Source organism: Podarcis raffonei, chromosome 4 (assembly GCF_027172205.1).
Source record: "Podarcis raffonei isolate rPodRaf1 chromosome 4, rPodRaf1.pri, whole genome shotgun sequence".
Taxonomy (NCBI): Eukaryota; Metazoa; Chordata; class Lepidosauria; order Squamata; family Lacertidae; genus Podarcis; species Podarcis raffonei.
The window spans coordinates 65,588,477-65,616,369 of record NC_070605.1 but is presented as its reverse complement, the minus strand read 5'-3'; the positions used below and the strand labels follow the sequence as shown (position 1 = coordinate 65,616,369).

Genomic DNA, 27,893 nt, shown 5'->3' with positions numbered 1-27,893 from the left:
GTCAGTACATTGTTAGCTCTTTTGACTTCTGGAGAGGAAAATGGCGGACTAGATATCGCTTGTCAACAGTCTGTCGGCAGAGATAATTATGTGGTGATTAATGATAGCGAAAGGCATAAATCTTGGTTATTACATTCTCTCTGAGAAGAGAGTGGCCTAGAACAGAGGAATTTCAATCGTGTCCAAACACAACATAATAGTCCTGAGGGTCAGTCCTGAGGGCATGAAGTGGGCAAAAGCTCCCTTTAATTACTTTTGAGTCTGTTATAAATTATAACTGAAGTGATCTCTCCGCTTGTTGAAATTTGCATCTGGAATGTGAACTGACTTACGAAGAGATGATCATTGAAAGGCTGAAAGCAAAACAGAAAGAATGTTTTAATAGTTTACGACTAAGAAAGATTTTAAGTGGATAAGGAGCATTCCAACTGTTAGAAATTTTTATTTTATTCTCAACCTTCCATCCCTTTGATGAAAGTACTGGCTGCAAACTGAAACTAGTTTTATTTATGCCTCTGTGGGAAAAGAATGCTGTCTGGAGATAAGGAGATGGGAGAGTCAAGCTGTTAAGGCAGAGACAGTAAGACTTTAAGGTGGAGAGTGAGTTATTAATAAGACCAAGAACACTCAGTATGGCAAAAACACTGTTGGACACCCCATTGACTGTTGGCATCATGCAGCGATTACTGGATGAGCAATTAAAATTTGAGATCAGAGCTGAGATGGCTAAAAGGGTGAATGAAAATAGACCAGTGAAAGATGAGGTTAAAGAAGACACTGAACCTTTGGAAAATAATATTGATAAATGACTGCCAGAATAGGAGAGTGGAATGGAAGAAGAGAAAATGGAAGTACTGGTTTTTTTTATAAATTAGGATGGAAAACCACAACGAACAGAAAATTGGAAGATATGGAACTGGGTGTGAATTAATGAATGAATAACTCTTAATTACAGGAAAGAGACCCCTGTATGAGTAAAGATGAAGGATTTATTGCTTCTCAACATTGAAGGTAAAAGTTATTGTGCTGGACAGGAGGAAGACTATTCTTGACATTTATCAGTGATAATAATTGGAGAACCTCTTTTAGAGTTTGTGTAAGGAAGGGAAAAGGAATGGACTTGAGATGTCTGGATCTGAAGCCTGGGATAATATTGCCTCACAGAAGAAGGAAAAGCTGGATACCTTTCTGGAGTGAATATTTTGAATAATTTATATATATATAAAACTGACAGATGGATAAATAGAAGCCCTTTTTATTTCTCTTTTCCTTTATTTTCTTTTTTCAGCCTTTTATTATTTTTATCTTCTTGCTTTTTTCCATTCTGTTTCTTCTTGCTTTGTTTTTGGTGTCCTATACTCTGGGTCACCGAAGGGATTGTATACACACGAAGGTGTTGGCTGGCTGGTGAAGGACCCCATGTGAGAGTCAGGTAGGGGAAGCTCTCCCAGGATGGGAGGCTGAGAGAAGAAAGGGATGCTCCCAAGTGAGAGCTGGGAAGGTACATCCCCTTCTGTGTGAAACAAGGATTAAGATACCTTTGTATTTACTTAACTCTTCCTTTTTCGTTTTCTCTTTTTATTTAGATTAGTTTGTTGTTGATTTATTTTATTGTATGATGAAAAACTTTTAATAAAAATTATGGGGAAAATACATTACTAGTTCTTTGTTTTGTTTTTCTTTGTTTATGCTTGCAATGAAAAGACAACTCCTCTTTGAGCATTCTATTCTTTCTTATTAGAGATACCATAGTAGATTTGTTGTAATTTATTCCTTAGTGGTGTTTTTCATTATGAATTACTCTGTTGTTTTCTATTATTGATTTCCTCCCAGTCTTACAATAACTAAATGAAGAGCTTGCTTCATTCCCTGAAGCATATTCTTTCAGTAGTGGTTGCAGAAACGAGCTTTGTATGACATTCTTTGTGTCACTTAAACCATGTTACTCTTTTGTGTTTCAGCTACAGCCTTATGTAATTACTATATTCATCTGAAAAAGTTGCTATCTAAAGTGTTTTGAAGCAAGGCACCTTTCCTCTGAGATAATATCTGGCTAAACTACAGACTTTTTTTTTTAAGCATAAATATTTTCATTTTGGGAGTTAAGTGTTTTGATACATTGGTAACATAGCTGTCAACCTTCGCTTTTTTGTGTGGGAAATTCCTTTATTCCAGCGCTGTTTCCCGCTGCTATCCCGTAGACTGTCCCCGGGACAGGTGAGGCTGCTGATCCCTTATTTTCGAGGCTGCTGGTCCCTTATTTTCAAATCTGAAAGTTGACAACTATGATTGGTAATGAATATGCTCTTCTAGTACGAAGTTCTGTAAAAAGAAACAGTCTTCTAGTTGAAAGAACTGTATGTTACTTCTCATTTTGTGAATACCTTATGGTAGAGGGTTGAGGAGCATTTTTCAGCCAGAGGGTTACATTCCCATGTCCTGAAGTGAAAAGGAAAAAGTGGTTGATGCAATGCCTGCTGTATGTGTACCATATGTCATAAGCCATATTTCAGCACACTCCTTTCTGAATTGAAAGTGTACCTATGCCACTTTGAAACTCTTACTACTTTTGCAGCACCATCACATGCATGTCTATTCAGAAGCAGCTCCCACTGTGTTCAGTGAGGCTCCTCCATTAAATGTGAATAGGATTGTAGCCTTAGCAGTAAGAGAAAGAATTACCCACCCTCAGAGGAGACCATCCCTCCTTGATTCTGCACAAGTTACTGAATCTGGGCATACGAATTATGCATAGATGCAGTGAACTGTCTCTTCACTAAGTGGGTATTTTGAGTTCAGGGGGAACTTGAATTAATTTAATTCGGTTCTCACAGCACACTGAAGTTTCTTTGCACACAGTGTGGGAATTACTGACCTAATAAAATGAAAAGCAGCATGTTTACCCTAAGTTGCTGTTGAATTCAGAATTAGGTTTATGAAAACATTATCTCTTCAGAGGTGATCAGCCTGCAGTATCTTCACTACTAATTTAGGGCTTCTGCTCAACGTCTCCTTCCTTAGTCTGTCAAAAACATTATTTAATGAGTACACTCTGCCGGGGTATGTCTCCATCAGTTTTTTCAGAGATGAATCGATTTCTTTTTTGAAAAGAGTGGCATTTTGCATTCAAAGCCAACATATTTTTGGTACTTTTAATAGCTAAGTTTGCTTACTTAATTCCCATTGGTACCACTCCACGCTGCCAGTGGAATCAAGCAGCTTTGGGGGACCAATTTTAATTGAAACCATGGTGTAAACGAACAGGGTTAACCCCCTCCCTTTGTGCTGTGATCCTCAATACGATTAGGGGCTCTGCAGCTGCTAGTAATATTTTTAAAATGTTTCAGTCACACAATTAATATCCTGTCTTAATGGCATTTCCTGTCTCTTATGGCCTTTGTGTTTGTAGAGTATAACCTAGTAGATTACACCTCACAACTCACCATTGTTATAACACAGCCTTCCCCTGGGCCTGTTTTTGGCCTAGTCTAGGTACTCATAAACAATAATTTTTCTCCTTTCCTCTTTGAAATGTTGGAGGGTATGAAAATGATGAACTGCTTTCACCAATTTTTCATGGAGCTATAGCACTATTTTAGTATGTAGCTCACAGAAACATGGAATATATTTTGATGAGCTTCTGAACAGCTCCCAGCTGTCCTAGGAAAGCTGTCACAAAACCAAATCTTACATTTTTGACAGCAGTATCAGTGAAGTAGTGAAGCAAGAAGAGCTATTTTTAAATCATCAATATCAAGTGTTAAAGTTAATGCCATAAGGATTAGTGAATCAATAAGCTTTTAAAATTAAGATACAGACAAGGTTAGAGACATTTAAGTCTTTGCTGGCAAGCATGATGCTTACAAGGTGCACAGGCTATTCTATAACAGCAAATTATAATTGGAGCTGGTATATGTCCTGGCTTTGTATGATTAAAACTAGGGATATACTTGTGAGAGGCAAGCATTACTTTTTGTAGGTTTAATGTAAGCAAGCAAGAACACTGACAGCTTGAGATATCCATCCATCTGTGCGATACAGCATGTAGGTAGGAAACATTTTGCAGGAGAAGAGGCATGATTTAAATAAGGTGGAGAGAAATAACACTAGACTAGAGCATGGCTGTGGAGACATTCTGTGATAGATATCCCCTATAGATTTCATATATACTATTTCATGTGCATATGGAACTTCTCAAGAGATTGATACTCGATTAAGTGCAACTTCAGTAGCATAATGATGATATTCTGTGAACCGCACTGAGACCTCTGGGTATAGGGCGGTATACAAATTCAATAAATAATAATGATAACAACAAGCTGCACTTACCTTTTTCACAGATCCAGGCGCATCAATCTCTGTATTTAAGCAGTATTTGGAAGCAGTGCTTGACTAGCTTCATGAAAATTGGTTGAACAATCTAGGGTTTAGCCTTCCCTTTTGATAAGGTACACTGGAATGCCACTGGAGTGAGATTTGCTACTAATTTCTGGGGCAATAGTGCCAATTAATTTTGTTTTGTTTTGTTAACTGCATTGGAATTCGTATCAGCAGCCCTTCATAGACTGAAAGGGGCCTTTCAAGCTATTCACTCCCCCCCTCCCACTTTGAGGATTGGCCATTTCAGAGCCTCAGTGATAACACAGAACCATAGCTAAAGGTTTTTCCCTATAAAAATCTTCCATCCGATTTATTTTGAAAATCATAACTTAATATATTTTATTTAGTCTCATTGTATTGTCTGAAGGTACATGAGGCCACCACCTTGCTTAAGCTAAGCAGGTCTAATCATTGTCTGGAACAGTGACCACTTGGGAGTTTGTCTGTTCATTGTCTGGAACAGTGACCACCTTGAATACCATGATGGAAGAAAGGTGGGTTATTAAGATTTAAAAACAAATATATGGCCCTGCCTTTGATGAATGTTCAGAATTTAGAACTGGATAGAAGTCATAGCCATGCCTCCTAACTGTAATAGGGTAACAAGGACATAGTCAGTAACCTTTTTTCAGCAACTGCACTGGCTGCTTATTAACATCTGAAATACATTCAAGGTGCTAGTCCTAACTTACCAAGTTTGGGAGGGAGGACACATGCTCAATATAAACATTCCTCTCCTTTTAATATCAACAAAGGGTCTATTACCCATGCATAGTATCAAAAGGATGCAAAAGGGTCTTATTCAGGTGGCCAAAGTAGGGCTACAAGAACACAAGGCTTAGTCTTTGAATAAGCATACCAGATAAAACAGCAAGTAGCCCAGGCCATATAAAAGTTATTGACAGATAAACCAGTCACTGCTGCAAGCATAGGGCACTAAAATTAAGGTCTTAACCTGCCAGCTAAAATGTATAAAATGTAGTACAGGTGAACTTCTCTAGGGAGCAGATTCTGCTACAGAAAAGCCTCTTTCCTTGGTTGTTACCTGCCTCACTCACACTTCTGAAATAGTTTAAAAACTTCCATGAATCGTGATCTGTTAAATTTACCATGATTATTTGGGGGCAGGAAATGAATCAGGAAAATTCACTGCAATCGCCCCCCCCCCCGCGTTTTGTGCAAGCAAACAGTGCTTCATGGTTATCATCTTTGTCATCAAAGAAATATATTCTTGCAATTCATATTCAGTTGTGATTCAAAATTTTGCACATAATAGATTCAGCACGTAGTGTTGACATCTGTCCATCGCAGCAAAGCTATTTTCTCTAAAGTGACCTAGGTGCAAGGAATAAAGTTGGGGAAGGTAGATATTTTGTAGTTGTTCTTTGGTCACACCAATACTCAAGTTTGAGCATTTTCATCCCTTAATGTTATTATGAAAAGCATCCCTTGTTTCCTATCTATGTTGCTGTGGCAACTTGTGATTAGGTAGCAGCAGTTGATGGGTTTCAGGCTTTATCACTGCCGAATTCAGAGGCAACACTTCACCCTGCCAGTTTCTGCAGTGAGCTATGAAATATTCTCCTTCCTGTCCTTCCCACAGACTTTCTCATCACCAAGGCAACGGGTATCTACCCACACAGTTGAGATCTGAGATCAGCAGCTTAAAGTGGGATTGTTCAGATTCTGGCACGCACACTCTGAATTCTGAATTATTTGCTGTGGTAGCACTGTGCTGTCTAAATGCTCTTCCTTTTTTATTTTAAAACAATCAGGTTAGTGGTGTAGGGGTTAGCGTGCTGAATTGGGACCTGGGAGACCAGAGTTCAAATCCACACTCATTTGTGAAGCTCACCAGGTGACCTTGGGCCAGTCACACTTCTCAGCCTAACTTAGCTCACAGGGTTTCTGGATAAAATAGGGAGGTGGGTATGTAGGCCACTTTCAGCTCCCTGGAGAATGAATGGGATATAGAGTAATAATAAATAAAATAATAATACCTTATATTTAGATTTAACAGATACTTATATTGATGTAGCATATGGAAGGCATTGTCTAATCAGTCCCAAACCTTCGGAGTTGAATAGCTGTCAGCATGGTGTATTTTAAAGGCCTTCAGGCAGGATTAGGAAACTTCTGATGCCAAACATGTTTTCAAGAAGCTAGTCTTTTGATTTAAGATTAATATTAACTATATAGAGCTTGTACAGACTTCCTTTTGCATCGTGCTTTCTAGGCATAGGTCCATGCTTCAAAGCTCTGTGTCTTGAGTGTTTTTTGTTTGTTGCAGGAAAAACCTTCATTTTACCTCTGAATCGCAGTACATGACTATCCACTGAAAACCCAATTGCTGTTTGCTCCAGCTGTTTGCTCCAGCGTTGAAACACTGTTGTACCAGGGAAAGTGCCAGAAACACACACACACACACACACACACACACACACACACACTTAGATACTGAACTTTAAAGCCCAAAGGATGTCTAGATGAGCTTATCTCATGCACCTGTCAAATAGAGAGGGCTCTGGTTCTTGCCTATACTGGGCACCTAGCTTGCAGAAAGCACCAAATAGGCAGTTGATTAGAGAGAAGGTATCAAAGGAAGGAAAGTGGCACTTGAAATGGGGGAAATGGACCACAGAAGGTGCAAAATGATTGTTGTTAAGTGCCTGCAAACTTGCTAAGCCATGTGCAGAATTTTCATTACATCAATCATCATAGACTTCCCCCACAGTTTAAGATTGTACATTAAATGGAAGAGGCAAGAGGAGGCAGATCAAGCAGGGAAAGCTTGAGAGAAAGAACAAGGTTTTAGAAGGTTCAGGAGCCTCAGAATTACAATTATGAGAAGAATTGTGTTTATAGAATAAAGCACAAAAGGTCCTTTTTTGCCACAATGAACAGATTTACAAAAATAAGAATACAGTGGGTTCCCTAGTTTGTTTGTTTTGCTTTTCTGTTCCTTTGTTTATTTACTTGGTTATGCAACTAGAAGAGTTTCACATTAAAAAATAACAAACCCATTCTTGTTCACATATGGAAAGACTGAAACGATAGCAAAGCTGTTGGTTGTTTCTATCTTTAAGCAAAGCTGTAATGCACTAGAGATCTCATAGCATTTGCATCACTTGACTTCTGTAATAAGAGCCAGCGTCCTAATGAAATCCCTGTATAGTTCTGATTTTCTCTAATTACACTGGTGAGTGCAGCATATTATGTGTTTAGTACCCAGATGCTTTCCTAATAGGCTGAAATCAGAGTTTTCTTTCCAGTTTACACAGCAATAAAAGGACTGAAATCAGTGGCTTGTAGAATAATATAGTCATGCTTATGTAAGTACACTAGCACAAATGTAATTCTCATCAAAATCTGAAAGTAGCAACATTTTATCTGTTTGAAATTCTGTTGAATGGGTTCTGAATTTACTGATGCAAATAGAATGAACAAATATGAAACCATCATTTTAACTGTGAGTTGTTGGCATTTGTCTGTCTCTGGGGGTGAAGTCAAACTGCTGTGTTAGCAGCACCAAAGTGACTTCCTTGGTCCATACCGAAGTGACCTACTGTGACTCAGTGGAGGCTGCTGCTTTCACTGTGTGTCCCTGAGACTGCCCTTGTTTCTTGTCTTGGCGCTCTTTTCTGGCTCATAGGCAAAAGAGTCTTCCTTGCAGGTGGTAGATCTTGAACCTGTGTCCCAGGAGTGTTGCATATGTTCTGTGTAGCCCCCTATGCAGGTGCTGTGTTTTCTCCTTCCTCCCCTCTGTGTATTGTGTTCCTAAAACAGTGTTTGTTACAGGTAAAAAGGGATTTGTACTACTCACCTTTCAAAGTCTGCTGGCCCTACCAGGGAATGTCTCACTAGAACTCATTGCTCTCCTTATCCTTTTCCCTCCAATATATATATATTTATATATAGACTGCCTCATACCAATACCACCTGTGTAGCCTGAGATACCTGGTCCATCACAGTCCAAGAAACCGTATCAGCACATATGAGAAGTCATTGTTACTAGGCTTTCAACCATTGACCCTGAGTCCTGCATCTCCACCCTCACAAAGTGTCATTTGAAGCCTTCTGAAGCTAGATCAAACCAGGGTTTGAAATATTATTATGGGAACTGGTCCACATATGTTGACGCCATAATAAATTTGTTAGTATTTCATGTGACACAAGATTCGTCATTGTTTCTGTCAGCATCTGATAGTATTTACCTTGCTTAACCTTTGCTGTAATCAAGACCAGCAATCCTGGCATCATTCTTGAAATACTTTGCTTTCGTCATCTGACAAGGAACCAGTTGTTGCTCTAATAATTCTCTGCTGTGTTTGGCCCCTGAACAAAATAAACTTCAGAGAAGATGCATTGAATTGGTTCTAACAGGCGCTTATTTGACATATCCTGTTTCTGATTCTTGGATTCTTGGAGTTTTTGAAATAGCAAAAACATTAAGGGCGTGTCCACATTTCCAATTGTCCTGCACTTATTAGAATTTGCATAGGATCAATAGTACTGATCTGAAAGCTTTCCATTTATACACCGAACTTTATCGGAACAAATGCAGAACCTCTTAAAACCTGAATAGAAATTTGTTCCCCTTCCGATCTGATCCTTTTTTTAGCTCCTGAACAGAAAAATGTGCACTTTCCCTTGTGGTGCATTGTTTGGGTGGTCCTCTTTCACCTCCACCCCTTTTGTGTACCTCTGGTTCTCTGCCCCACGCTTTTAAAAAAAGTATCTGCCTTTTGTGCTCATCACATTGCAATCGATTATATGTGTTTGCAAGTGAGCATGAAAGCAGCTTCCCTTTCCAGTGCCAATAGTAGACGTACCATTTGGGGCAACGCGAAGCCTGCGGGCACCCAAGCCATCGTGTCTCTCCCAGGAGAGACATATGGCTTGGGTGTGCTGCAGGCCCCATGGTGAGTGCCGCCCACCATTTTGTCACCCCCCTCAGTGGTGACACCGGAAGCAGCTCCCCTCACCCCCCTTCCTCCGCCCCTGATGTGTGGCTCTGCTGTGATGCAGGGACGGAGAAAAGGGTGGGGACAAGGAAAAAAGCGGAACAGTGGAATGGACAGGATATTACATGTTTCAAGGAATTCACAGTTGAAAAGATCAGTGTAAAATGCATCGGTGGAGACCCAGAACCCCAGACTAAACTTGAGGTGAGACAAATCTGCAATGGATAAAACACAAACTTTTGTGAAGTGTGGATGGACCCTAAGGCAGGGAAATTGTTGCAATACAAATTTCAGAAGGGTAGCCATGTTTTTATGGTAGACTAATGCACTGTGACACAAGCTTTTGTGAGCTAGACCCACTTTGCCACAGGCATGGTCACTTAATTGAGTACTTACAGTATGTGTATGTGTACACACACACACACACACACACACAGAGAGAGAGAGAGAGAGAGAGAGAGAGAGTGTTCAGAAGTAAGGGAGCCAAATGTAATTTCCAAAGTATTGGAAAACAAGAGTGACAGGCAATGCAAGAGATGATAGCAGCAGGTGTATCAGCACCATGCAGAGTACATATGAACACAGAATCTAGTCAGTCCTTTTCAGTTTAATGACCTACTTCTCTGATTAGTGCCAGGGTAATGATTGGCATAGCCAAATCAACAGGGATAATCAGTTTCCTTTTTTCCTGGGAGTTTGGTGACTTTGTGTGTTACAGAATGTCCTAGAAAACTGAAATGCTTCCTATTAGTTCTCAAGTGTAACCAATCTGCACCTGTATAGGAATAGTTTTTAATCTATTTTTATTTTTATCACTTGTTGTTTGCAACCCTGGGCATAAATTTATGTCTGATTTTGTCTGCCTTTATTCTCTTGCATAAAGCATGATGTTTTGGCTTGTGTAAATGGTGAAAGGGAATTATTGGCAGAAGACAGCATACATCAGGTTAGAAGATGTGCAGGTGAATAACCTCTTGGCGGAATGGCTGAAATTGTCAGGGCTCTAGATGGTGTTGCTAGAGTAGCAAGGGGACCAAAGTTGGCACCAGGGTTTGCTTAAAAGTCCCCCCCCCGATGGTTCATTGCTGTAGCTGCTTCAGATTGATGGGGCTGTGTGAAAGGACAGGCCTACACTGACCCTAGTGAGAGGAAAGGGCCATCTCCCAGGATAGATGGCAGATCTTTGATAACATATTCGAAAAGTTTTTATTTGGAACTTGAAAGTGACACAATTAACCAATATAAAATTGGCACCCTAAGCATTCTTATATTTTGCAAAAAGAATGGAATGCCTGGAATCCTTTTCTCTATTGAAGGCTTTTCTTTGATACCTATATTTAATATAAATCAGGAAATTTGAAATGAGATGGAAGTACACTGGGCTCTTAATATAATAGCAAAGTTGTTTTGAGGCTTTAGAGTTCATTTGTTTTACAGATAACGCTGAGAACTGCAGATGATTTGCCAAGCATATAAGAATTGTGATCTGCTTCACATGACACAGTAAGCCAAACTATGGCTTTCCAGGATTGCACAAATGTGCAAACTCCCAGAGTGAAGTCTCACAGCCACTTTGCTCCTCTGCGGCTTTTATCGTTAATGAGGAGCAAACTTAAATCACAAGCTAAGTCAAACCTTTCCCACTGGTTTCACAAGAGGGACATGATAATAATTTTGTACAGTTAGGAATCGTGTGAATATAGTGAATAGAGAGACATAGGGTTGGATCTAGGCTTAGGCTGAATTTCTCTAACTCGATTTACTTAGGAGTAAGTAAAAGCTCTAAATTCTGGTTAGACTTAACCAAAAGGTGCTTGTTTTAATTTTTTTATTTTATTGAATTTATATACTGCCCTATGCCCGGAGATCTCAGGGCGGTTCACAGAACTAAATAAAAATATGAAACCACAAAATATATAATCAAAATAAAAGCAACAACACAATAACCCCCCCTTATGGCTCAACAGCCATGGTCTGTCCATCGTAACTGGCATTTTAACTTACTAATTAATCAAAATTAAAAGGGGCAAATCAGATTATTCTAACCACAATCTACAGTAACCTAATTTTTTGTTAATTAGATACAAACCCTACCTTATCAGGGAGGGCAGGTTGTGGGTAGGCTCTATGTATATATGAGCTCCCATATCTGTTGATTAAATTACAGTCATATACATGTGGATGGATAGATAGATGCATCTTATATACGTATATGAATGTATGTGTGTTTCTAGAATGTACTTAGTGTTCCTTTAAATTTTTACATAAGCGTGCCAACTCAACCAGGCATAGGACTCATCAAGTATGAAGATTTTTTAAACATTCATGTTGATTTTAATTAGAACAATCATACTGGATATGCTGCTGAAGGTGTAAACATAAACAAGACTTCAATTTTCAGTATCATTTTTTTATTACAGAAATTAATAGGTGTGTGTGTTTTTTAAAAACAAAAACACAAACATGTTGAGAAGGTTAGGTTTTTCAGTCTAAATCAATGTTTCCCATTTTCTTAGTACGTAATTTTTGTAATGCATATTAAATAGGAAAATCCTAGTTTATAATTAGATTAAAACTAAATATATGTTGCTTATCATTTTTGTTTAGTTTTATTTTATAATTACTGTCACCATTTTAATTTAAATTGAAAAATCTAGATCTGCATCCTACTAATTTTCTTTCTTTCATCAGAGACCAAGACTTCTAAAGTCTGATACCAGAATAAGTACTATGGGTTTTTTTTTTCTTGCGCATGTGTGCATGCAAATAAAAAAAGAGCACTGTGGAGCTAACATCATATGAAAATCTTGCCATATATGCTTTCTCTCTTTATCAAGATTGCATGATTGTATTACTAATGCAATTCTAATATGATATAGTAATAACAGCCCATCACAGTTCTTTCACCATATTGTATCACTGCTTTATCGTATTAGGCTAAAGCACTGCGAGAGTTGATAGAACCTCCCCATGCCAACTCGGATCCACTTCTCTTGGCACTGAACCGATTGGACTCAGAGATTGATAAACTATTGGTTAGAGAATTTAGATCGGAGAGAATTGGCACGACGGAGACTCATCTTCAGCCTCTTGCAAGCAACCTCTAATGTCCTGCATTCTGAAAGCCAATCAATTCTTCTTGAATAACTGATGTTTTTAAGAAAGAACTGACTTTAAAACATAGACAACCAAATGCCTGGGTAAGGGGCCTCCAGGAAAGTCTTACAAAGGGCAAACCTGTTGCCAGATCTATTGCTTTTATTTTGAAGAATGCATCCTTTCTACAGAGGGATTAGGCACAATATCAGACCCAGGCAACATGGAATACAGTTGCAGAAAATACTGCTCACCAACTTGGGAGAAAGAGAAGGGGGAAAGGGTGATGGCAGGGGAAGGGCTATGATGCTACTCAGGTGTGTTCTGCAGTCTTCAAGGAAGGAAAGAGGGATCAGCTGTGGTAACTATAAAATCATATTTTGAAAATATTTTGAAAACTTCAGTTACTTCCATTCATCCAAAGTGGCAAAAGCTAATACCATTCTTAGTGTATTTCACAGTAGTGAAGGAAGATAACTTGCTGTATAATACTCATTCAATGTATTCTGTCAAGTCCAAGTGTGCACAGACTGTTGCAAGACCTAAAGCCGAATTCTAACTGTGTTTACTTAGGAGCAAATCCTATTAATTTCAGTGGGATTTAGGCTCAAACTACACATGATGGTAGCAGAACCATTTATTTAAATCCACATCTCTACCAAAAATGTCCACAAAGGATGTGAACAGATTCCTTTTTTAAAGCAAAGGTTGTATGCCTTTGGGGACTGGTGTCCCTTTCCTCCATGCGCTGTATCTTCCTGCAGTTTGCCCCACAGGACATTTTATTCTAAGCTGAGCTCCAATTCCAGAAGTGAGCTCAATGTGGAGAAGAAAAGGACTGGGGAGAAGCTTTAAGGTGGTTATTAGCAGTGTACATGTGGAAGGTTCAGTTGGCCTAAAAATCACAAACCCAACTCCACACTTAATATGTGATTGAAGCAGACCTGGGTTTAAATACTGTCATGTGTAGCTTAATCCTTGTTTTCTAGTAAGTGTGCTTAGGATTGCAACAGAGTTTGTTAAGCAGTTTATAATGATTTATCTGATGGTGCACAAATACTGATTTTATGACAGTTAATATAATGCCTCACTTTGGTGTGTTTCAAACTGCAGATAGAAATCTTCAATTTCTCCTTACCTTCTAGGATTTAAATGTGAGTGATGTTGCCTTGCAGCATAGACATAAGGTATTCTCTGTAAATCCTTCAGGATCCCTAGGAGGCAATTTGGAGGGGCCAAGATTTCAATGGAATGTCTCCCTAAGTAGATTCAGATATTGTCTATCATTATGTTTTGGGTCTCCTATGGATCATTTTTTGCCTGTATCTCTGTGATTGGATGTGGGTTTTCTTTCTATTTTTGGCTAAGGGTGTACTGTAATGTCAATGCTAAATTCTTGATATTTCATACTAATTATGGAGAGAGAATTTTAAGATGTATTTTGAAATGTTTTATTTCTGTCAGGTCCATGTATGGTATTGCATTATGTTAATACCAATAAAATATATAGAGTTATTTATATACAAATGCATATATTTCCCTTTTTATAAAGGTGTTGCAATTTTTTCACAAAGGAAATAATACACAGCAACTGCTTGACAGCAGTAAGAAAACTCAAGAAGCTTTAATATGCTTGAATAATAATAATAATAAACCTGTATACTGTAGACAGACCAGTAGAAAATGCATGTAATTTTTAAATAAGGTTATTTGACCTGGCATAGGTCTGTCGAGATTTGACTATAAATTCAGCTTCCACTATTTTTATGAGCACAGATCTAATGTTCTTGTTTTATCAAAATATGTTGATTATTAGCTGATGTTAAGAAAGTAAAACAATGATTAATTTAAAAAACGCAGGGAGATTGTATCTTTAGTCAACCGACACAACAGCCCATAAACAGCTAAATCCAGTCAAAGTTAAGCACTTCAAACCCCATTGATTTCAATGGGATTTAGGCTTGCACTTTAACTCCCTTATTTAATCAGCAGGACTAAAGTGATTATATTTGAATGAAGTGTGTCCAAAGATTAAATTAATCATATGTTCTAAGAAATTTACTGTAATTCACTGCTGTTTTGATGCTCAGCAAAAGCAGCCTTCAGTTTTTTATAGAGGGTCTATTTTTTAGAGTTAATAAACTACTGCTTAGTGCATAAAGATTTGCAAGCCGGAAGATTTATCACTCAAGCCTAGCTGGATTGGCTTGAAACCTTTACAGTTTATCATTAAATTCTGTAATTAGACAGAAATGAAATGTTTTAGAAATGAATCAGGGAGCTAAAAGCTGAGATTAGAATTTAAAGTATCTTCCATTATCAGTTTTCAGCGATAGCTCATATGTAACACTTCGCCTAAGGCTGAAAGGAGCTGATATTCTGGCACCATTGTGCATTCAAATTTCAGCATGGACGTTTCTGTCCCAAAATAGTGTATTGAATGACCATTTCCATTTTGCAGGGATATTCATGGCAGCAGTTAGCTGTCCAAGACATTAATTGCACATATCTTTGTAAAGCTTCTCTGTACTACTAAAAATAAAGTTTGTAAAATTACAGTTATTTTTTTCTTAATGCAAACAGGGTTTTTTTAACAAAGGAAAAAAGAGGTAAATTGCTTTCTACTTTCTTCCTTGGAGACAGATATTTCAGTGGTTCTGCTTTGCCGTTTTTTCTTAAGGCCTTTTCTTGTGATGAACCTGGACATTCACCGAATGATTCAGAATGGGCATATTTCTTTATTGCTTTCTCATACCATTTCTGATGTTACAAACTCAAGTTATAAGTATGCTGAGGATTTTTTTTGCAAGGGTTATACCTCACTATGAAAAGCAACAGGAAGGGCTATGCACACAATATATCCAGCATATCACTCAAGTTATTCCTGTGGAAATAACCCACTAAACTCATTGATGCAAAGCAGCATGCGGCACATTTGGTTTCATTGTAAAGCAATGAAGTTGGTTGGTTATCAGTAGCTATTGCCCTCAGTAAAAGTGTGCCCTGCCTCTAAAAACAGATGCATAATTCAAAACTACATGGAAGAGCATCATGCTGCGTTGATTGCTTTCAGATGGGACATCTATCTGCCATAAAGTAAGAAACCTAACTACCATGGTGGTAGTCCTGGAAGCATAACTGGGCCTTTGATGGCACTTGGAGGAGAACTGTGTGGTGCTTAGTAATTTAACCCCTCTATAGAGTTCATGAAGATATTGCACTATTGGGCTATTCAGTGTAAAAGTACATAGATTAGGAGTGCACATTTGTTGGCCTCCTTACAGGGTGCTTTCATGGTTAAATCTATGTACTGTAGTTGCCATGGTGATACAACTATTGCTGTGGATCACTTCTGATCCATGAACAGAAGGAGATTTTGTTCACAGAAAGAGAATTGCTCTCACGTTGAAAAGGCCCGTTCTGTGAGCGCAAGCTTTCTGTGATTACAGAACAAAACATTACGATCAAATATGGTATATATATTACATTTGTGATATGAGTAAAGATTGTGTGCTGAGCATACCTGTACTGTATTCATAGTTGAATACTTGTCCTAAAAACCTTGGCAGACAAGTGTTACTCAAATTTGACTTGACTAATGTAACTAAGACCAGCCACCTCCACCATTTGTCATTTAACCTTTAGTACAGCCTCATATACGATAACCACATTTCAAGCCACAGATATTTTACTAAAAGAACAATAATTATGTGTCGCTTGTTGTAGGCTTTTCCATAAGAACAAGATTATCCCCTTCAAAACTGATTTCCCATAAGGTGATACAAAAAATGAAACAAAGCCCCAACCTATTAATTGCTTACCGTGGTTCTGATTCTATCAGCATTAAGTATCAGAGTAGTATTGTATTACCTGATCCCTGAAATAATGGAAACTAAAAACTAATCTGCCATCGAAATGTGGTAGTGATTTTTTTAAGATTACTTGAGTTCTTTTCCCTACGACTGTAATTGCATTGTTCACCACTGAAAAATACATGAAATAAACAAGCTGATCTATTTGTTGTATAGTGCTTAAACCAAATGAGTTAGGGTAGGTTTATTAATGTTTGCCATTGCACATACATTATTTTGAAGCATATTTGTTTTCTGCTAATTTTCTGTTGATTTTATTTTTATTATTTTTCTCTTTTCTTTGTACTTTCTGTCAATAGCTACCTCTTATGACCTTCAGGTAAGAAGCTTGCTTAGTTGTTTCTTTCCTTTGAAATGATGAAGGCTCAGTGTAGTGTCAATCAGACTGTGCCTCTCCATACTGAAAGCCTTTTATGATGCTTTAAAATGGTTGTTAACCAGGTCTTACCTCAAACCCTTCAACCAATTGCACATGACATAATCTCAATTAAGGTAGCTTAAGGGACGGTTGTTCTAAAATGCAATAACTTACAATCTGATAAGCAAATATTATTCATTGCATCTTTCATCTTTTCTTCCTGAAATTGGAGAATATGATATATTCTTTATTATTTAATTCAAAATTGTTCAAGAAACTAAAATTCAAGGCCCAAACTGTATTGTGAAAGTTCCAGTTTTAAGACATGTTGGGATGGAACAAGCCCATTGGACACTGATTTCCACTTAGCAATGATTCCAGCATCCTTGTAAGTGGGAAAAGAACTAAAGGTCAGGGGGTTTGGGGGTGGTAATTTTTCTAGAGATGATTGATAATAATTGCAGTTCCTAAGACCCCAATCACTGAAGGTGGAAAGGGGTAAAGTGAAACATAAGGATATGAGGGATAGTTGGGGAAAGAGAAAAGGAGTCATTTACCCGGTCCAAGGGCGGCCAGCTATTGCAACCCAGCACAGCTGCTCAGATGCGCTTTGGAGCCTTGTCATTGCTGCCTGGCTGTTGGCTGCTCCCCCCCCCCCCAGCTGCCATGGAGCATCACAGATTCCCACCTAACCCGCATTTTAATTCAGCCAATCTGTGGCAGCCTGGGGGATTGTTTGTCTTTGGTAGTGGACCTGGAGACCGCAGTTTTCACTCTGTTCCATTCTCCAGGCATTAAAGCTGGCTGGCACTGCACTCTGAAGATGAGTCGGCCAGTATTAGCATGTATAAAGAACCCTGTGGTGGAGCAGAGGCAAGTGAGAAAGTATGACAGGGCACAGGAAAAAATAAGTGAGCAACACGGGGTGCAGAGAATCCTGTCAGTTTTGGAAAGACAGAAGAGGCAACTATGATGTGATAGACAACATGTGCTATGGAGTGAAGAGAGATAGGAGGGAGTTTGTGCTGTGGTTTAAACAAAAAAAGGATGGTTAACGTGAAGGGGACCTTGGGGATTCTGAGAAAAAGAGAAAGTAGAAGATATACAATATGAAACACAGAGAAAGGGGTGCTATCTGATAAGGAAAAGGCTAAGTTAAAATTGTAGCATAAATGTGTTAAAGTCCGTAACTCAGGAGTCAGCCCTCTTGAGTTAATAAAAATACATAAGCTACCTTTGGTTCTGACCCCTGGTATTTGGCATTTGTGTTTAGTAATACTCCCATTTAGCTCAATCAGCTGGGAATGTAGATTAACACATAAGTAACAGAATAAGTAAGGGACACGGGTGGCACTGTGGGTTAAACCACAGAGCCTAGGACTTGCCGATCAGAAGGTTGGTGGTTCGAATCCCCGCGACGGGGTGAGCTCCCGTTGCTCGGTCCCTGCTCCTGCCAACCTAACAGTTCGAAAGCACGTCAAAGTGCAAGTAGATAAATAGGTACCGTTCCGGCGGGAAGGTAAGCGGCATTTCCGTGTGCTGCTCTGGTTCGCCAGAAGCGGCTTAGTTATCCTGGCCACATGACCCGGAAGCTGTACACCGGCTCCCTCGGCCAATAAAGCAAGATGAGCGCCGTAACCCCAGAGTCGGCCACGACTGGACCTAATGGTCAGGGGTCCCTTTACCTTTACCTTTAACAGAATAAGTGGAATCATAGACTCTTGGAATTGGAAGGGACCCAAGGGTCATCTAGCCCAACCCCCTGCAAAGCAGGAATCTTAGCTAAAGCATCCATGATGGATGGCCATCCAACCTCTGTTTAAAAACCTCCAAGGAAGGAGAATTCACCACATCTTGTGGGAGTCTGTTGTACTGCTGAACAGCTCTTACTGTCAGAAAGTTTTTCTGAATGTTTAGTTGGAAGCTCCTTTCTTGCAACTTAACTTATTTTATTTTCGTATTATGCCATCCTTGCTATCATTTGCAATACAGCTATTGGGGAAGGATTAAAAAAAAACTGCTATGAAAGAGAGTTAGGGTTGTATCTCAGAGCATTTCCTATCTAAAACAAGTTATTTCTTTTTCTTTCTCAAGTTTACAACAATTTCTTATTTTCCACATGACAGATTTTACAAACGCTTAATGCAAAATTCTGAAGACTTTGGCCAAAAGTTAAAACTTGCATTGCAGTTCCTCAGTTTCATTCTTGTCATGTTCACACATGACCAATAAACAAAACTCTAGCAATGGAGCCAAGCTTTACATGTGGGGCAGCCTCAGTTTTTCTGTGGATCAAATGGGACAACATAAACAGGCTATATGAAAAGAGGTGTTAAAGAAGGCACAATCCACTTGCTGCAACTGGTGTCATCAGTGGTCCATACTGTTCTTCTGTGGTGTCTGTAAATAATATAAATCACAGAGTAATACTCCTCTGATCATTCCATCGATCAGGCTGGAGATAACAATATCTGAGGATGGAAAACACTAACAAAGCTAGAAGAAAGATAAAACATGTAGGGCTAATTTTATGCCAATCCTTCCCCACCCTTTCAGTCTTTTGTGATCAGTATCTCTGTCAATCACATCCACAATATGTCACAAATGCTTTCAGTTGGATCCAGAATTAGATGCACAAGCAAAGAGCTCCTCCAGACCATATTGTTTATGAATCCTGATTTGCTTGTGCAAAGCACAGACGGTTGGTTAGACTGTGTCCAGTTATTATTGAGCATTTCTTCTGATTTGTTTGTTTGGAGGTTATATGAAAATCTATTCATCTTCATTTGCTTGTGGGGTGTTTATATGTCTTTTCATTGATCAGTTGTACATTCCATACTTTTCAATGCATTTCTCTGTCACTTTCCTAACTGCAAAAAGTTTGTTATTTTTTAAGTGTGGATGGGTTGCTGCAGGGGGAAAAGTGCTCTAATCTACTTCAGCTGCACAAACTTATATATCTCATTTTGTACTTCAGTCCTTCCCACAAAATATTGACAATCTGCAGTTACCCAAATTTATAAAGACTGTTGTCTTCTTGTCTAGGTCTTGGCTAAAAAAGAAACCAACCCTGACATAGAAGATTAGGATAATTTAACATTTATATATTGCATTCACATACATTGTCTCAGTGATTCATACAAGATATCTGAAAGGTAGGCCAGTATTAATATCCCCATATTGCACCTGAAGGTTTGAAGCTAAGAAAATAGTAGCTTACCTAGGGCCATGGTTATGATTTGAATCAGGAACTTCTCAGCTCAGATTGTTAGGCACATTTCTACATCAAAATTTTGAATGCAAACCAATTTAGTTTCCATTGCATTTTTAGGGAAGCACGCCTAAATTATAAAGATGTAGCCACGGCATATATATGATGGCAAGCTGTGAAATGCCATTAACTGTAACTCTCTAGAAACATTGTTGTGGTGGTATGTTTTTGAGGCATTTGGTTATGAATCCTGTCAAATCAAAGCAGAAAGACATATTTGCCTGCCTGATTTCAGTAATTTGTACATTTTAAAAACAACAACAACTATATTGTATTTGTGCAGACTAGAAAGCAATTCTTGACTTAGATATTTTATTGGAGCATTTTCTGTTTGGAGAAGACACTCTTCCTGCACCAGTGTGTGTGCACTGATATGTATACGGAGCTCCAGTGGCTCATATATTTCAATTTAAAAGATTTTTGTGGCAGGAACTCTGTGTGCTCATTGAAGCCTGGTGCCCTCAAAGAGTATAGGATGAAAGTTCTGCAGTGTCATCCTATGTGTGTTTACTTGGAGGTAAATTGAGTTTGGTGGAACTTTCCCCTAAGTAAGAGTGTTAAGGAATGCAGACTTGATAGGTTAGTCCTCTTCTATTAGATCTTTTTGCCAAGCACAATGGAAGGATTCTTTAGACAGCCTCTCTTCCCTCATGGTTTGAATTGTGAGCCAATTATAAAATATATATACAGTAGATACATTTCAGCAAACAACACTCCCATTTCAACATGTAACAGGGCAATGGGTGTGCCCTTGGAAGTGCACAATACAGTTCTCATCACCTGACTTTATACAGTTTTTGCACGATATAGATGATTGACTTTAAATTTGATCTTAATGTGACAAATTAATTCGGAAGCTGTATATTGATTGTCACATGATTATCTTTTTATATGTACCTGTGCTGGGAATTTGTAACTTACCATGACTTTCCACATTATATATGTATATGTATAGAAATATATGTATGGAGGAGATATATGCATACACATATATAAATATCTGCATGTTGCAAAATACATGTATGCATGCATAAGGATTGCTCAAGGATTGCTCAATCTACACATTCCATGCCTTTTCTGTAAGGAAATAATTTCAGCAAAATTTTGTCATATTTGAATAGTTAAACTTCTTAAGCCTTGTCATGGAATTTAAAAAGAAACTGATTTAGGCTGATTTTTTTCAAACTATGCAGTTAATTTTCTCTGTGTCTTACAGCTGAAACCATAGAAGAAAAGCCTGCAGATTCCCTGCAAGATTTGTATCGGTCCTTGGAACTAGCTAGCTTGTCACCTTTAGGAGACCAGCAAATTTCTACAAAGATGGAGTACAAGAGGTATTTTATTAAAAGATGCAGTGATCCGGTAGTCAATGAAAAATTGCACCAGTTGCGAATTCTGAAAAGCACTTTAAAGGTGAGTTAATTAGGGGGTCAGCAAATTTCACAAAAGGAGAGTATCCTGCATAGAACTCGAGGGATATATTGCACATATTTAAAAACAGACAGGCACTGGGAAATGCTGTACACAAAAGAGGTTCGAAGAAAGAAAGAAAACTTTAGTTTCTCAACAACAACAAACACGTTTACCTCAGTTCCCATTTTAATGAAGAGTTAATCTGCTTCTGGTCCATTCTATGGTAAATGAAGACATTATCCATAAGCCTGGTGATGTCACAGATATTTAGATACTATCATATTGCTTTGTGTACTTCAGAATATGAAATAATTTTGCCCAGCTTTCAAAATTCTCATAGGAGTACAGAATTTTTTATGTATCCAGGTACCATGCTCCGAGAATTCCCTTTTTGCCAATACATAGTAAATAGTGTAATGATAAATTGATTCCTCAGACACCAGAAAGAAATCCATTATGTTCCTTAGCATCTTTCTGTTGATATGGCAGAGATCCTCTTTATGTTCTGTTGCTTGTCATTTTCTGTATCCCCTCCCCGCCCCCCGCTTTCCTCCCCTTTGTTCTTGGCTTGTTTCCATCACAGCTACATATACACCGCTTTAGGAAAGTTTCTTGGGGAAGTTCCAAAATCTCAAACCACCACTAATTCAGAGCAAACATTCAAATTAGTCAAAACACCAAACAGAGTGGTTTTCAGATATTTTTTTAGGGAGTTTCCCACTGATCTTAAAATGAAGCTATTAGGGTTTTTATCTAGAAATGGCATCTCAAAGTACAATGGTATCTCAGGCATGTTCTTTAAAAGCTAACAGCACAAGATGAAGGGTACTTTGTTCCTCATTCTGAATAGATCTTTTTGTTTTCTTCCAGGCCAGAGAAGAAGAAGTAGCCATCATAGATAAAATTCTGGATAATCCAGATTTGACATCTAAAGACTTTCAAGACTGGAAACAAATGTACCTTGACCTGTTTCTGGATAGTTCTCAGAACAACCCTTCAGAGGACCTTGTAAATGACTCTGATGAAGTTGATGCTCTTCTAGACTCTTTAGCACACACACATTCTTATATTGAAACACATGTATAAAAGAAAATGATTTTGCCTCTTTGTGGTACTTCAGACCTTTATCAAGTACACTGAGTAGCTTTTATATCGACTGACAGGAGATCTATTTTATTGTTTATGATATGAGTAAAGTAAAAATTCCATTGTCATTGTGCGAATAAATACTTACATACTTTTTACGCTGCTGATGCTCAGTTTATGTTTATGTTTACAAACACTGGCTACGATCCAAAGAAGGAATATGCACTCGTGGGACAGAATCCTGCACATTTTGTTTGATATTGGTGCTGAAGAGTCTAAACTACTTTTAAACCGAAGAGAAACACATGCATGTTGCTTTCCTTGGATCGTGACCATTGTCGTTAAGGATTAAAATATATATATTTTAATGAGTATATATTTTGGAGGATTACATTGATTTATCAAGTGAAAAGATGGCACAAGAACAGTGTTTTATTACTGATTGTCAAATATGTTTCCTATTTTAATAGTATCTTAACTGTTGTAATGAGTTACACTTTCAAAATACAGCCTTTGTTTTGGCCAGTGTGGGAATTAAACTTTTATATTTGGTGGAATATTTTAGATATTTTAAAAAACGAAAAAAAGTATAATGCTGTGATTAGGATTGCATTTTTAAAAACGGTCAGGGAATAAGAGGGGTAAACTGGACTTTCATTAGCTAGATTATATATTAAACAGTCAAAGTTTCGTTTTTCCAGTCTTTTGAGGGATGGTTAACAGACAACCTATAGCACAGATTTAATTTGAAGATAAAGGGCTCTCCTTGTTTCAGTTATGGCAGAGACCTGACTGGACAATATTATTGCCCTATGTTGGCCTCTTCTGACTCTTTTGCAGAAAAAAAAATATTGTACTGTTAACCAAAAGTTTCCATTCAGTGATTTTTTTAAAGTCAAACTTTAAAATGTTTCAAATGTGCCAGCTCACGTAAATTCCTGCTTTAAATATGAGATGTTCTGAAAACTCTGGTAAATAGGAAGGGGGCATAGGTGGGTGGGTTCAGCACATTATCAAAATACATAAATTTCCATACACAATTAATGTGGTTCTCAGTTCCCTTAATAGGCTGCTTTCCTACATAACACAAAAACATGCCATAGTGCTCCATGAAAAGGCCCCATGAGCTTGAGTAAAGAGTTAGGCTCAGAGATGCCTCCATCCCTTCTCCTTCTCCTGTAAGCTAGAGGAGGACTTGTGACTAGTTTACTTCCACTTTTAAAGAATCTTGGATTATAGTCATGTTCAAACCATATATCCTGATTTAAAACAAACTCTGGCCAGTTTCCTAATAGTTCAGCTTCAGACAATGCATTATGAAGCCAGAGTTTGTTTTAAACTAGGATCCCTGGTTTCAACATAACTATAAGCCTAGATACTTTAAAAATGAAACTATGCTTGCCAGAAGTCATCTTTCCATCAGGAGGAGGTGGGGGAGGTGGAATACATATGCCTGACATCACACTCATTGAAGCTCATCACAGCAATAAACTGTGGCTTAGCATTATATGCAAATTCAGTCATACAAAATTCCCAGAAATCATTATAAATAGGCTTTGAGCAGAAAGAAGGCTCAATGAGATATTCCTCTATCCAAAACAAGATCCATATTAATACAGAATCACTTGCATGCCATGTGAAACTGATCAATACGTTAGCACAAGTGGCATGACTGTAACCAGTGGCACTTTAACGTTTCTTCTCATTCATGCGTTCCTCAGAATCCATACAATGTTTCTCCCAAACTATTGCACTCCTATTTATTTTCCATTGTCATCCCATTGTCTGATTTGCAGGTAATCTTTGAGTTTCCAGTGCAAGAGGTCCAGTGCAGGCCTTTCCAGATGTGAAACAACTTAGTGCCCTTGCGATGTGGAGGTGTGGCTGGTGATGTGCATGGCGATCGTATTTTATCCCACCCTTCTGTCTCTTCACCATTACCATTTTGTGGGGGAATACCATCCTTTGCTGTGGAGCTCCTGGGGTTGAAAAGGTAGCAAATTTAGCTAGAGAAATTAGGGTTAAATGGACACAGGCCTTTTCCATTTTATCTTTTTATTTTGGAGTGCACAGATGAAGGGGGTGGTAGCATTATCAATTTCCACGTTCAATATAAATGCATACACACCTATAGTCTGCATCCTTGAGCAAGCACTAGAATGCATATACCTTCTGGTGTGTTTTTGAGGGAGGAAGGAGATGAAATTGACACGCTGCTTGTCTAGTTCAGTTCGTTTTGCATTCTCTCTCGGAGCATATGCGAGCAAGGGTGGGCAGATGAAGGTCAGCAGCAGGAACTGATCTAAACTCTTGGTAACAGGAAGTAGCTTTCCCTCTCCTTGGAATATCAGGGGAGGTAGTGAGGGAGAGGGTGCTGCTTACAGTGGCCACTTGTAGTTTCCAAGGTAGCAGTAGCAGCACTGGACACTCCAGTGTTGGGAAAGGGATGGGTGAAGTTTCCTTAGCATAGCTAAGCCATCTGAGGAAGGTAATGCATGAGAGCTACATGTTGCCTGTTCACCCTCAGTCAGACTCGCCCTTGAATGACATTAGCAAAAATCTTTGTTTTGTACTGATGATGTTTGGGAGATGCTAGGAAGCAAAGTTCATTCCTCACACCTCCAGAAGAATGTTAGGTACCTTCGTATCACGAGACCCTTGTATTGCAGGGGGTTGGCTGCACTCTACATGCTTGCCACAAAATAGGTCTGGAGATGCCCCATACAGCCAGCCTCCCAATAAGCAAAAATACTACAGAAGTTGCAGCATTAATGATTAAACCCATCTGTGCCTGGCTAGAGATGCCCTCTATCTATCAGCACCTTAATTTTTGCCAAGACTGAACATGACAAAAGAAAAAGTCCTTGTGGCTTCTTAATGCTTTTCTGCAGATGGGAGAAGTTGAGAGATGAGCTGATAAACCCCCAAATGGGATACATCTTTTAAAACCATTCTTTCTTATGAATTGTAATCTCTCAGCTAGCTTCCAGCTATAGCCTGTTCAATGCAGTGAATGTACTTATAAACATTTAAGAGCACAATTATTTTCTGCTCTTGGGACTAAAAGAAGGATCAAAGGATTGCTTGTTTCTTTTCAGCTGCATTTTGGATTCCAAGCATCTTGCAAACTTTGCACAACTGTACAGGAGAGTGGCCTTTTTACAGCTAATTTTACGTAAATCTGTATTCAATTAAGACTGAATGGCAATTCATGCATTAAGATTTGTATGAATTTACAAGTCCGGTCAACTATTTATATCATCTATAAGAATCTCTTTGTATAAACAAATTATTTGACTGCATGATTTGTTTGTTATAACTTGTGATATTTTGTATATTTCTCACATAAAAATGCTTGAACAATGATCGTGTTAATTGTTCCTAATGTTGATTTTTGACTCCTGCTGCATCCCCCCTCTACATTTTATGAATTCGCAATGTACATCAAGTGATATTTCTAGACATAACCATAGCCTTATGGTCAAAATCAACCTGCAACAGGATCACTTAATAGTTTAATAAGGACTCCTGCGTCGTACCAGAATTGCATAGTATCCTGCATAGAAATAGGAAATGGCCATAGCTCAGTGGTAAAGCACATGCTTTGCATCTGAAAGGTGCCAGGTTCAATCCCTAGCATCTATGGGTAGCGTTGAGGATGTCCCCTATCTCAAACCCTGGAGATCTGCTTGCAGCTGACCCTGGACTAGATAGAGCAACAGTCTGACTCTAAACCAGGGGTAGTCAACCTTTTTATACCTACCACCCACTAATGCATCTTTCTGGTTGGTAAAATTTCCTTACTGCCCACCAGTGCTTGATGGAACCCCCTACCGCCCACCCAGAATCCTGAAACGCCCACTAGTGGGCAGTAGGGACCAGGTTGACAACCTCTGCTCTAAACCATCTCCTTGTGTTCCTAATTCTTTAATCTGTAGCTTCATAAGATTCTTGTAGGTTGTGGATTACAGCTTTATGTTGTAAATTGCAGGCAAAAATTTCTCTGGGTAGAAAGGTGAAAGATCAGTGTAGACCTTTACCTCACATGTTTCTCCTACACAGAAAGTCCTTCCTTCATTGATAAAGTATGAAGGTTATATCTAGTAGATACATATGCTAATGTTTGTATTTAGTTCAATGTACAGCTGTGAAGCTGGGGCTACTCAAGGCTTTCCAGTAAACAATCTGAAAAGGTGTGACCAATCATAGCTTCTTTCACACACAGGATTAAATTCACATGTGTGTGATCATCTGACACTGTTGCTCTTATTTTATTGATTGAATTATCCTGCCACACTGTCTCACAGTATCCACAGCAATGATCGCAGCATAAAATACAATAAAAGCACAGTCCAATACAGCATAATGAACACAAACCAAGAACCTAAAACTTAAAATAGAAAAAAGAATATGTATTGCAATAGATAACATTAGACGTTCCTGGAATTTTTAAAAATGTCTGTACTATTTTCCTAAAGTTAAAAAAATATATTCATGAGCTACATGTTTCTTCCTACACTGAAGCTTCTCTGTGGAAGAAAAGGATTACAAATGCAGTACAGCTAGGAGTCTTTTAAATTTATACAAGGAACTGGTGGGTTTATGGGAAATTGAGGATCCCCAGAAACTTTAGAATGAGTGCCCCTCCTTGACCCAGTTGGCTGTATAACACTGGTACAGAGTGAGACCATGCCAACAAATTCTTAGGATTGGCCTATAGGGCATCTTATACAACTGCATCCTGTTGCTATGCAACAGTAATTCTGCCTGCATGTTATCTTGCTGTAGACAGTGTTTGTGACTTCGTTCCAAGCATAAAATTCAGCCTCATCTTGTAAGACTGTCTGGCATGAAAGAGTGCCATCGTTTTTTTCATTGTGCTGCCTTCTTTGTACATTAGACTGAGTAGTGCTTCTGTGCATCTTCAGTGCTTTCAGACTAAAGGGATATGCTATAAAATAGATTGTGTTTGAAAGCGAATATATAAAATTATAAAGTTCAGTTACAGTCAGATTTCACACTCTGAAATCAAATACCATATCTGCAAGTCTGTGAATGAGGCATGGCTTAAAACTACTAAACCCCATCCTACCCTGGCAGTAATGCAGAAAGAGGCTGCTGATGCCTTTTTGAAGTCAAAGCAGAAAATTCCTTTACCTCTTCAAACAGAAATGCATCGTGCACAATATACCCATGGGCAGCTTTTATAAGTGTGCTGAAGCACAGAGTCATTCAGCAACTAGAAACAAACATCTCCATCCCATTTATGGTCCTAAAGGGCACAGAGTACAGGGTGTTATTTCTCGAATACAAGATACAATTGTTTCATGTTCCACTCAACCTTATAATAGTTAGACCAGCTGCTAACTCTTTGCCTTAGTTTAGAACAACTGTGTCAAAATTTCACCAATTAAAATGGGAAGCATGACAGAGATTTAAGGAGTGCAAAGTTT

General features: G+C 38.5%; 1 protein-coding gene across 13 annotated transcripts in view; it reads left to right on the top strand.

Annotated features, from left to right (window-relative positions):
- The window catches only part of CNKSR2 (connector enhancer of kinase suppressor of Ras 2), a 237,459-nt gene extending 211,653 nt beyond the window's left edge, over positions 1-25,806 (top strand). For 6 of the 13 annotated variants that reach the window (XM_053387071.1, XM_053387069.1, XM_053387067.1 and 3 more), the window contains 2 exons: positions 21,158-21,354; positions 22,225-25,806. In XM_053387071.1, coding sequence (XP_053243046.1) covers positions 21,158-21,354; positions 22,225-22,440 — 413 coding nt within the window. In that variant the 3' untranslated portion in view covers positions 22,441-25,806. Of the gene's footprint in view, positions 1-10,781; positions 11,279-12,280; positions 14,084-16,611; positions 16,632-21,157; positions 21,355-22,224 lie in introns of those variants that run through there. The other 7 variants (XR_008330258.1, XR_008330259.1, XM_053387073.1 and 4 more) reach the window with 7 other exon arrangements.
- The last annotated feature ends 2,087 nt before the right edge of the window (positions 25,807-27,893 follow it).